This window comes from Cynoglossus semilaevis, chromosome 6, assembly GCF_000523025.1.
Source record: "Cynoglossus semilaevis isolate Cse_v1.0 chromosome 6, Cse_v1.0, whole genome shotgun sequence".
Lineage (NCBI taxonomy): Eukaryota > Metazoa > Chordata > Actinopteri > Pleuronectiformes > Cynoglossidae > Cynoglossus > Cynoglossus semilaevis.
Genome location: NC_024312.1, coordinates 18,817,886 through 18,828,881, shown reverse-complemented (window position 1 = coordinate 18,828,881; position 10,996 = coordinate 18,817,886). Strand labels below are relative to the sequence as shown.

At 40.8% G+C, this 10,996-nt stretch overlaps 1 protein-coding gene and 1 long non-coding RNA gene across 12 annotated transcripts in view; one reads left to right on the top strand and one right to left on the bottom strand.

Moving 5' to 3' along the window:
* Window positions 1-2,884: 2,884 nt before the first annotated feature.
* Window positions 2,885-10,230, top strand: LOC103380585 (COUP transcription factor 2-like). Its single transcript, XM_008312604.3, has 3 exons — window positions 2,885-3,911; window positions 6,195-6,719; window positions 8,821-10,230. The coding sequence occupies exons 1-3, from the start codon at window positions 3,416-3,418 to the stop codon at window positions 9,093-9,095; spliced, it is 1,296 nt and encodes a 431-aa protein (XP_008310826.1). The 5' UTR covers window positions 2,885-3,415; the 3' UTR covers window positions 9,096-10,230.
* Window positions 6,571-10,996, bottom strand: part of LOC103380584 (uncharacterized) — a 28,562-nt gene continuing 24,136 nt past the window's right edge. For all 11 annotated transcript variants that reach the window (XR_003049887.1, XR_521696.3, XR_003049890.1 and 8 more), the window contains 2 exons: window positions 8,772-9,005; window positions 6,571-6,708 (listed from right to left, as the gene is read on the bottom strand). This is a non-coding gene — a long non-coding RNA (uncharacterized LOC103380584). The remainder of the gene's footprint in view (window positions 6,709-8,771; window positions 9,006-10,996) is intronic.

The following is a 10,996-nucleotide window of genomic DNA, read 5'->3' as shown; positions in this document are numbered from 1 at the left end:
ACTCTTTAAAATGGAAAAAGACTGTGTTACTGCTGCTGAATAACCTTTGCAAATTGATATGAACTGTAGCACAGTGAGTTCCTCTGGCATTAAATCCAGATTATGAAGAATGCCTCAGCAAAGCTAATGCAGTCAGAGGTCAGCGGTGATGAAAAGGTCAGAGAGCTGTCACAGGTGATGCAGGGGCTAAGGCACCGTCTGGATTTGACACAGATTATAGGAGCCTATTAGGGATTCACAACACTGTTGTTTCAGTGGCGCTCGCTGTTCACGGTGAGATGACCGCCTCGTCTCCGTGCCCTGTTTCCTCTCCATCTTCTAATTACTAACCCTCTGACTAAACCGAAGGACCAAATATTATTGAATCTTTTCACCCTTGAAGTGGACGACACCACCGGCACTTATGTCTTTGACGTAATTGATTCGTGCCAAGCCGAGACTTGATTCCCAATCTTTTTTGAGCCACGGCCACATATATATCATCAGGAAAAACACCACAGCACACCACCAAGCAAAGATCTCACAAAAAATACATGTAATAAAATATAATAATCTTCTAGTTTAAATGACCTCATAATTGACTAAAATCTCGGCCTGTTTAGTTGAAGACAACGCTGATATACTGGCAGGAATTGAAGAAAGACACTCACAAAGATCTTCTAAAAGGTAGAGGTAGTTTTCATAGCTATCTGCTGCCACCTAGCAGAAGAGAATTTAATTGTTTATCCTTTCCTGCTTTGATGAGATTTAATTGTTTTGCCTTTCCTGCTTTGATGAGCAATGACAAATTATATGCAATAAATAAACACTAGTTTTCAGCCCTATTAAGTGAAATTGGATCACATTTTCCACAGCAAGCCTAAAGATCTCTCACGGCACACTAGTGGGCCACGGCTCAGGGGTTGGGAATCACTAGGTCAAGAATATGTGTAAAAATTAAAGCTGTCTTTAAAGCCACATTATAAAGAAAAAGAATAAATAAAGTGGACTGGATCCCTCAGCATCAATCCAGCCACGCCCCCCACCCCCAAACCCCCCCCACTGTGCTTTGAACAATCCCGTCCTGGTGTTTGTGCACACGCAGCAGATTTGCCCATGCCCTGGCCCTTTTTTTTCACGTTGACTCATTTTAGCTCGTTTTAGCTTCCCACTGATGATAAGTCGTTAAAGGGCGCCCGGGTTACCACAACCAGAGAGTGGGGGTTAACCACTTTTAAACACACACAAATCTGTCATTAATCTTACTGGGCTGGTTGTTATACCAACACACAGCGAGGGGAGAATGACTGATCAATATCCTCTGTGGTCAACAGTTTAGCTTTGACCTTACACTTCTGATTGGCCCTTGGACATCAGCCCTCAAAATGCTTCTGGCCAACAGAGAAAAAGAGAGAGAGAAAAAAAAATGGCAAACTGCCACCAGCAGATTTAACCATAGAATTTACCGAGCTCTGATCAGCAGTGGAATGTTCAGGGTGATGTGTTCATTTAAAAATGACCTGCAGTGAATTTCTCATTTGAACAGGGTGATAATTAACTGACAGGAATATTATATATATATATAAAAAAATAAATACCAGTTATAATGGTGCAGATGGTGCAGAGAGACACAGATGGCACACAGTATATGTGCATTAGTAATGCATGTGACTATAGGAGAACATTAGGTCTTGGAATTTAAAAAAAAATCTTTAAGTCTTCATCTGTGGCAGAAATAAAGGAAAAGAGGTTTCATGATTATATTTCTTTTTCATTATTATCGAAAACTTAAAGATCGATAAATAGATAGATCGATAAGTAAAGTAAACACTAAACACTAAAACAGAGCCCACGGTAGTTCCTAAAGGCATGTGTGCTCTGGAGTACATTAGGATAATTTATTTTTTGATGTACGTTTTTTTTAAGGCACTAGGTGGCATCAAATTACTGCGGTTTGAATCGGACCCCATTGTTTCCGTCAACGTCCTGTTCACGATTAATGACAGCGGTTAATTAATGTTAATTCAGACTTGTCAGTGATGTATGACTATGATGGATGTCAGACAGGTGTCTCATACACACACACACACATTTCGTGATTTGTGGACATAACACGCCTCCGTGCCCTTTACCCTAGTATTATTTATTTCAAACGCAGCCCATATCTAATCTTAATCCTCTAATCTGACTCTAATTCCTAAACACCAAACTGAATGTTTAACCTCAAAATAAATCACATCTTAAAAAAAAAAAAAAAGTCCCCACAAAGACGAAAAATTGCATTTCTCGAGAAAGATGTCCACACTAGTATAGCTACATAATCACATCTTACGCACGCGCACACACGCACACACTTATTTGTCTCTCTGTTTGTAACGAACTGTCATATCACATACATTCACCACACACTTAAACAATAAAAATTAAGAGAAGAATAAGAATAGGATTTTTTGTGGTGGTCGGGAAGTTTTGTACCATAAACACAAATAAAATAAATAATATAAACATAAATAACATTAGAAAAATAATAATCGTTACGGGAACTCTACCCGTAATTTAAGTCTATTTTTTTGCTTGTTTGTTTGTTTAAGTTTAAACCCACATTTCCGTTTAGCTCTAGTGACGATCGGCCGACTATTCTCAGAGTCAAAATGTCTACTCGGTGATGTGTTTTTGACGAAAACCGTCCACACTTCTGCAGATATAAAAGAGCTACAATCACACACACACAAACACACATGAACCCGCCCCGAACAGACGTCACTATATTTCAGCCGTGACGTATTGACGCACCACTCTTTTCATCCGTCCTGGAGTAAATCATCATCCAAATCTCCATCCATCAGCAACCCCCTCCTCTCTCTCTCTCTCTCTCTCTCTCCCCCCCCCACACACACACACACACCCCTCCTCCTCCTCCCCTCTCTCTCTCTCTCTCTCTCCTTTCTTTTTAATGGAACTTGTGAGTGATCGGGTGTACAGGCAGCCTGTGGAAAGCCTGGTCCATCACTGACTGAAGAGTCCGCCGTCGTGGTGATTTCTTATTAAAGCTAAACAGCTCGGACAGAGAGGATCGCGTTTCCTGCTCTTTTCTGGATAAGGAATCTTCCTCGGGAATTTGGCTCAGTCTCGCGACTGTTATTGATGTTTTCCACGGTGGATGTCCGTCTGAGACTTTCTTTTTCCCCCTTTTTGGATCTGCTGCGCACTGACGCTATTTCTGCCGACTTCCCCGGTGTGAAACATCATCCTAATTGTCGAGACGATCTCTGATTCAGACTCTCGTCCGTCGGTGCCGAGGATTCTTTGAGTTTGTGTCTCTATAATCCCGTGCGTAAATAACCGAGAAAAACGAAGACCAAGAGAGAAAGAGAGAGAGAAAAAAATAAAAAAAAACTACAAAGTTGGGTAGTCAAAGTTTTGGTGACGCGCGATAATGGCTATGGTGGCGTGGAGAAGCCCAGAGGGCGTCGGGGACACCCAGGGGACGCTGTCGTCACCGGTGTCCCAGGTCGCACCTCTGTCGCTGCCCGCGGAGCTGTCGGGACACATGAACCCGGTGGTGTTGGCGGCGCCGCAGGGCGCACCGCCGCCGAACCCGTCCAGCTCCAGCACCGCCAACAGCGGGACGGCGACCGCCAACAACAACAATAACACCACCTCCTCGTCCTCCTCCTCCACGTCCTCCTCGTCCATGGACAAGCAGCAGAGCCAGCACATCGAGTGTATCGTGTGCGGGGACAAATCCAGCGGGAAGCACTACGGACAGTTCACCTGCGAAGGATGTAAGAGCTTCTTCAAACGCAGCGTCAGGAGGAACCTGACCTACACCTGCAGGGCCAACAGGAACTGCCCCGTGGACCAGCACCACCGCAACCAGTGCCAGTACTGCCGCCTCAAGAAATGCCTCAAAGTCGGCATGAGGAGGGAAGGTGGGTGCTCCCCGTGATGTTAGCTCACACACGCAGCGACGGGTACATGCGCGGTACCCGGACCGGTGTAGTAATTTAACAAGTGTCAACATCGAGTGGACATTTAAACTTCACTTGTCTCTGTCTCTCTGTGTGTGTGTAATAGTGTTATAGCCTTTAGCATTACAGTCACTGCGTGGGCATAACGAGGCTGTGGACACAGTCAAGTGTGGCTGTCTTTGTCTTGCGCATACATTTTCTTTTCCTCTTAACATTAATATGATAAAAAAAAAAGTATTATTATTTTTTCTGTTAGTCTCGTTCGCCGCGGTTCTACACTGCGGTCTGAACCGGCGGACATTTCTCCACAGCCTAGTGCAGCATCTTCACTTATACTGTGGTTGTCGTCGCGGTGGTTGCGTGGCTACTCGGCCATTGTGTAGCTGGAACCGCTTTAAGCTGCTTAAAATGTCGCCTGTTCGAATACAGGAGCGGTTATAGCTCCATCCGATGTAATATCGATTCACAAATCGTTAACTTAAATCGATATTAAAAAAAAAAAAAGAATAAATCCGCCTCTGTGTGTGTGTGTGTGATGGTGTGTGTGTGTGTCTCTGTGTGCATATTTATTGTGCATGTTTTATAGAGCGTACAGGCCCAGCCTACTGTAGTCTGCTGATAACCACAATCTTCAAAATACAGTACGATATACTGTTAATCCGTGCGAAAAAAATAAGATGAGAAACCCTTGAAAAATTAATATAATCTACAATTAGAAATTCATGAACACAAAAACGCTTATAATGTCCCATTGTAACAGTACGTATTACACACACACACACACACATACAGCATAGATTGACAGATAATATAAATATTGTTAATTCCATGTGAGTAAACTCATACAACATACAAATCAAAACCGGATAAACAGTTAACTTAATAACTCGCACAATAATATTCGAGAAAAATAATTGTTTAGACGTTAACTCTAAATTACAAAAAATCTAAAAGATAATCGATTAAATAAAGCAACCGCTGACGCGTCATAATGTGAGCGGGTCGTGACCTACAAATACATTTCTGAACTGAATGTGCCTTTTTTTAAAAGGTGCAGTTCACAACTTTCTGGTGTCCGCAGGGTCAGAGTGCAGAACCCAGGAGTGCACGCGTGCGCGCGTGTGTGTGTATTGACGAGTGCGCGCGCGCGTATACGTAGGAGCATATTTCTTCATGTCATGAATATCATAAATAATACATTATTGGCCTAATTGTTTTATTTGCTGCCGTTTTACCCAGTGTATTTGTACTAACGCGGTGGCGCCTTGTGGTACCTGCTGATACTTCAGCTTTTGTCGTAAATATTTAGTATTTGTAAAAGTACCGTAGTGAAATTTTTTTTTTTTTTTTTGGACGACACGTTCAAAATGACGTTTATTAGTAGTAGTATTATAGTAGTAGTATTAGTAGTGTTACTCTATCAGTAGTAATTAGTATTACTGTCGGTGCATTCGTACGTTAGTCGAACACAGGTATGGGCCTTTGTTGGCCAACGGATAAATTAGGCAAACGTAGAATTGTCCAAAGTCGGTGACTAAATGTTATGGTTTAAAGGTCAGGCAGGTCAGAGTTGGACAGTATAACATCAACCAACCATAACCTAGTTGTATTCTGACTCAACAAGACACTCATGTCCGCTTTGTTATCAACTCTTTTTAATCTGGTGTTTTATAGTCGTTTTAATTTAATTATACTACACCATTTTTTATATGTTTTATATGTGTTTTACCAACAGTGAGTTTTGCCTGAATATGGGACAGTACATAATAAATAAATTAATAAATGAATGAATGAATAAAAGCAGCGCAGCCTGACGGGATTTTTAACAAAGAAAGACGTTCTCTTGTTTAAAGTTATTTAAGATTGTTGTGTTGTTTGTACCTGAACAGGTGGCCGCACCAGGACTGTAGAGTAGTGGTGGTGGTGGTGGGCTGAATAACTTAGTTAATAATAACCTAGTTATTTAGATTAAGTTATAAGAACTTAGAAGGATTTGTTACTGTATAGGAAAATTAATAAAAAATATTTGTTAGTATTTGTAACAATCAGTGTACGTCCGTTATGGACTACAGCCTTATTTCAAATTATTATTATTATTATTATTATTATTATAATTATTATTATTATTATTTCAGCAGTGGGGAGGAATACGTTTAATTTGATTTTTTTTTTTAATTTTATTATTATTGTTTTTTACTGATCGACTGTTCCCGTGTGTGTTTGTGTGTGTGTTTGTGTGTGCAGCCGTCCAGAGAGGCCGGGTCCCCCCTCAGTCCTACCACGGTCAATTCGCCCTGACTAATGGCGACCCCCTCCAGTGTCACTCTTACCTGTCCGGCTACATCTCTCTGCTGCTGCGGGCTGAGCCCTACCCGACCTCCAGGTTCGGCTCTCAGTGTCTCCAGAACAACAACATCATGGGCATAGAGAACATCTGCGAGCTGGCGGCCCGCATGCTCTTCAGCGCCGTGGAGTGGGCCCGCAACATTCCCTTTTTCCCGGACCTGCAGGTGCCGGACCAGGTGGCGCTGCTGCGCCTCACCTGGAGCGAACTGTTCGTCCTGAACGCCGCCCAGTGCTCCATGCCGGTCCACGTAGCCCCGCTGCTGGCTGCCGCCGGCCTTCACGCCTCTCCGATGTCCGCCGACAGGGTGGTGGCCTTCATGGACAACATCCGGGTTTTCCAGGAACAGGTGGAGAAGCTGAAGGTGCTGCACGTGGATTCAGCCGAGTACAGCTGCATCAAGGCCATCGTCCTCTTCACCACAGGTAGGAAGGAACATAAAAGAAATAAAAATAAAATATAGTATTTTATTTTTCAGAACAACAAGGAACATAAAAGAAATAAAAATAAAATACTATATCAGAACAACAGACTAAATTTAAACATTTATTTTTTTAACGCAGTTAACTTTATGAAAGAAAATAAAATTGAAACACGAGTCCTGATAGAGTCGCTGTTTGTTTGTTTGTTTGTTTACGTTTGAACTGAAATGTGGCTCGTAAAAAAAAACAGTGTACTACTAAAAATATATTTATATATAAATTGACCATTTCCGACCCATAACAAAACAATGGGGTTTATAGGCATGAAATGAGAGCGATTGTCCAAATGATCCGTACACTAAAAACATACAAGACATACACGATGAAAACGAATTATTCTCGTAAACTACAATAAAAATTTTAAGACTCAATCATATATTTTATGAAACATTGACGTTTTAAAAAAATATTATTTAAAATTTTAAATGACTGCAGGTAAAAATGTCGTTTCCCCTGAGAGGAAAAAGAAAAATTTGCCTAAGGCAAAAAAAAAACAAAAAAAAAAAAAAAAAACATCGTAAAATTAGCTAGATAGAGTAAATATGAGATAAAACGCGTACTTTTCTCTTCTATTCATAAATTACTTGTCGTTTCTAAAGTAATTAATAGGAGAGGAGAAGACGAAAGAAAAACCAGCGAGTAGGAATGAGAAATGATATGAAACAGACACATGAGATCATAAAAGTGTCAGTTTCAGTATCAAGAAACGTATTTAAGACTGGTGAAAATATAGGCATGTTCATTTATAATTATAACCTGATAAAATGTATTAGGCATGTTCATTTATAATTATAACCTGAACAAATGTATTATCTTTTTTCCCCCCCAAATAACATAATAATAATCTGCACAGACACCCAGGTCTCATTAAGGTTCAATTTGAATTTCAATTTCAAATTTGAATTTCTCAGCTGCTGTTCCTCTTTGTTGAAGAATACTTTTATAAAACAAATTTGAAAAAAAAAGCAACAAAAAATTCCTGGTCTTTAGAATTGACGTCGACCAAATTCACAATTTGAAATAACCAAAACAGCAGTATTGTGCTCATTCTGTACAGCCTCAGATGCTTATTACAAACACACACACAGAGCCAGTATTTAATTATTTCTACGTTGAAAGTGTTAAATCCCATCACTGACAGAGCAGCACCGAGTGCACGAGTTCACAGCCTCTTCAATTAGTGAGAGTGTTTGATGGCTGGATGCAGAGATAGAGAGTAAGCAGCAGAGTAAAACATGAAGCATGTCATCTCTGTAGGTCTATTTCGGTCCCTGTGAGCATCATAAACACGTGTCCTCAAAAGTAGGACGCAGTGACCGTTCTTTAACCCCTGCTGACGTCCTGCCTGCCTGTGGCCTTACAGTATAATCACTGACTAAAAGGCTGCGGCAGTTGAGCTACAAATATGTGTAAGGCATAAAGATGCTAAGTGTCTGGGTTGGAGTTGAGGTCATATATTGGTATAATTTTATTTTTTTCTCTTAGGTTTTTCAATTGATAGCAAACACCTAAGTGCAGTGACAGAATGAGTGAATGTGTGCCATTTCATTTGTGAAACCTATTTTCTTTCCTGGTTGGTGTTTTAATTTTAAAATAATTAAACAGTTTGAAGCCCTACCTTACATTTGTATACTTTGTATTTATCATTGTAATGAAAGAATACAGGCAAACTTTATAGGCATATAGGCAAACTTTTTTACTCCTAACATCAACTTTTGGGAGGTTTTGTTTTATCTTCTTCCAATGGAATTGTGATTTTTCTGCAGCAAAGTGCAACTGCATTTGAATTTACACATTTACATTTTCAAGTCCACAGTCACTGTTTGACTATTTAACATAATGGGGAAATACTATATGAGCTGCTATCAGTCTGATACACTGGTGTAAACTCCAGGTGCTACAGTAGGTCGGTTTGAAGGTCAACTTAGTTTAGTTAGTTTAGTTAATCAAACCTAGACGAATGAAGTGCATCTTAAATATTTAAAACTGACTCACTCCTGACTCCCAATAAGAGACGATCACTTCTCCTCCTCCCTGTCTGCAGATGCTTGTGGTCTCTCGGATTTGGTGCACATAGAGGGGCTGCAGGAGAAATCCCAGTGTGCACTAGAGGAGTACGTGAGGAGCCAGTACCCCAACCAGCCCACCAGATTTGGGAAGCTGCTGCTGCGTTTGCCTTCCCTGCGCACCGTCTCCTCCTCTGTGATCGAGCAGCTCTTCTTTGTCCGCCTGGTGGGGAAGACACCCATAGAAACGCTGATTAGGGACATGCTGCTGTCCGGCAGCAGCTTCAACTGGCCTTACATGTCCATTCAGTAGAGGAGGAAGCTGCGACCACGCTGCTGCTGCAGCTGCCGCCGCCGCCAAGATCACGAAAGACCTCAGACTCTGAACCAACCATTTCAGACACTGCAGCTTAACCAGTTCAATCCATTAAGTTCATTTGAGAAAAAAAAAAAACATGCATTTAAAATGTAAACAAGGGAGAAAAAACACTGCCAGTGAAATGGGATTTTTCTTAGTTTGGACATTTTCTTGACACCTGGGGACTGATCTGCGTCATGAACCATTTTTTGGCAGCGAGGAATGAAATGAATTGACTTATGATCCTCATATAGTGGACTGTTTTTCTACAGTGCCAACATACAGTCTATGTTTTTTTTTTTTGGGTAAAACAAAATATTTATTGGACCCTGTGTGTGTTTGTTTATCGTGCTTGTAAATTATGTTTTTTGATGTTTTATGTAATTGTGTCCCTGTGGGTTAGAACGCTGCAGGGACTGACTGAAGCTGTGTACATTTTGTTGGGTTTTTTTTCTCTCACGTTGTTGGATTTTTATACCTTCCAGACATAACAGAGCACTTTGGACTAAAGGAACGTTGCAGAAAAGAAATAACACCAGTGTTAAAAAAAAACAACAACACCACACCCTGATTCCCCTGATTTTTCTAAAATATTTTGTCCGTTGTTTGATTTGCTTGAAATCTCCTGGATCAGTGTTTGGCTGCAATCATGTCATCGACTGCAATATTGTAGAAGTGATTGTTTTTGTGGCCGAAAAAACACTGACATTTGTCTTGAATTCTTGAAATTTCAAAATTAAAAAAAAGGTCACTTAAAAACCCTATCATTTTCCCGTCTCTGAGACTGGGATTTTTTTTTTTTTTTTTTTTTTTGCCAATGGCTTCCTGCTGTCTCACACCGCCATTTCTGAAGACTGGTCTGACTGCCGACTGGCGAGGATGTCACAGAAACACAGAGGAGGAGAAGCCAGTCTGCTGAATACGGTTTAGTGAGACGAGCACAAAAAAAAAAAACAAAAAAAAAACAAAGAATCTATCGGTCGGGTCCTTGTAAAAGCCATGAACCAGAGATTGGACCAAGTCTACAGGACAACAACAAATCAGCAAAATGTCTTATCAGGAACTAAGACGCCTACAAAATGTCCAAAATGTCCAAAATAGACAAAAACACACACAGTAACAGGTTCCACTGAACAACGATGACATCAGAGCACACCTCTGGTCCATTGATGTTTCCACTCCTTCTACACTGACTCTAATGACTCCAGGGTCAGAATGACATGAATGAACTTCCATGTTGACAGATTTTTTTTTTTTTGTGATCATGAGCCCAGTCTACCTAATGGCACAACAGACCACTGCAGGGTATTGCTAAATTTAATGTGTGTGTGTGTTACAGAGAGTGTGGGCGTATGTGTGTGCGTGTGTGTGTGTGTGTGGGAGCATGTGTCCCTGTATGTACGAGTGTGTATTTGGTGTTTACTTCTTTTTGACAACCACTCTGATGTACTGTGAAAACATATTGGTACCATATTAAATTATAATCCAAGATTTATAAAATAAAGTGTATTTGGTTTACTTTGCCCTTTTACCTCTGTGTTGTCTGTGACTGTATACAAAGAAAGAAAGAAAGAGAAGAGAAGAAAAAAAACTGCTTCAAAATAAAAGCATGAAATGATGGGTTTCCTCCGTTAAAGTCACTTTTACTACTACGTCAGCGATTTGACGTTTCTGTTTCTGTGTTTCACGACTGGGAGCAGTGGTTAAATGGTCTCCGGACAGGAGAGCAGGAGGAAAATGGAATTGTTATCATGTCTGTGTTGCCAGATTGAGGGACAGAAGGGATTAAAGCAGCGTCTTTGCTTGTTAGTGGACAGGGAGCTAATGAGGGGCCCCTCAGTGCTCTGTCACTACAG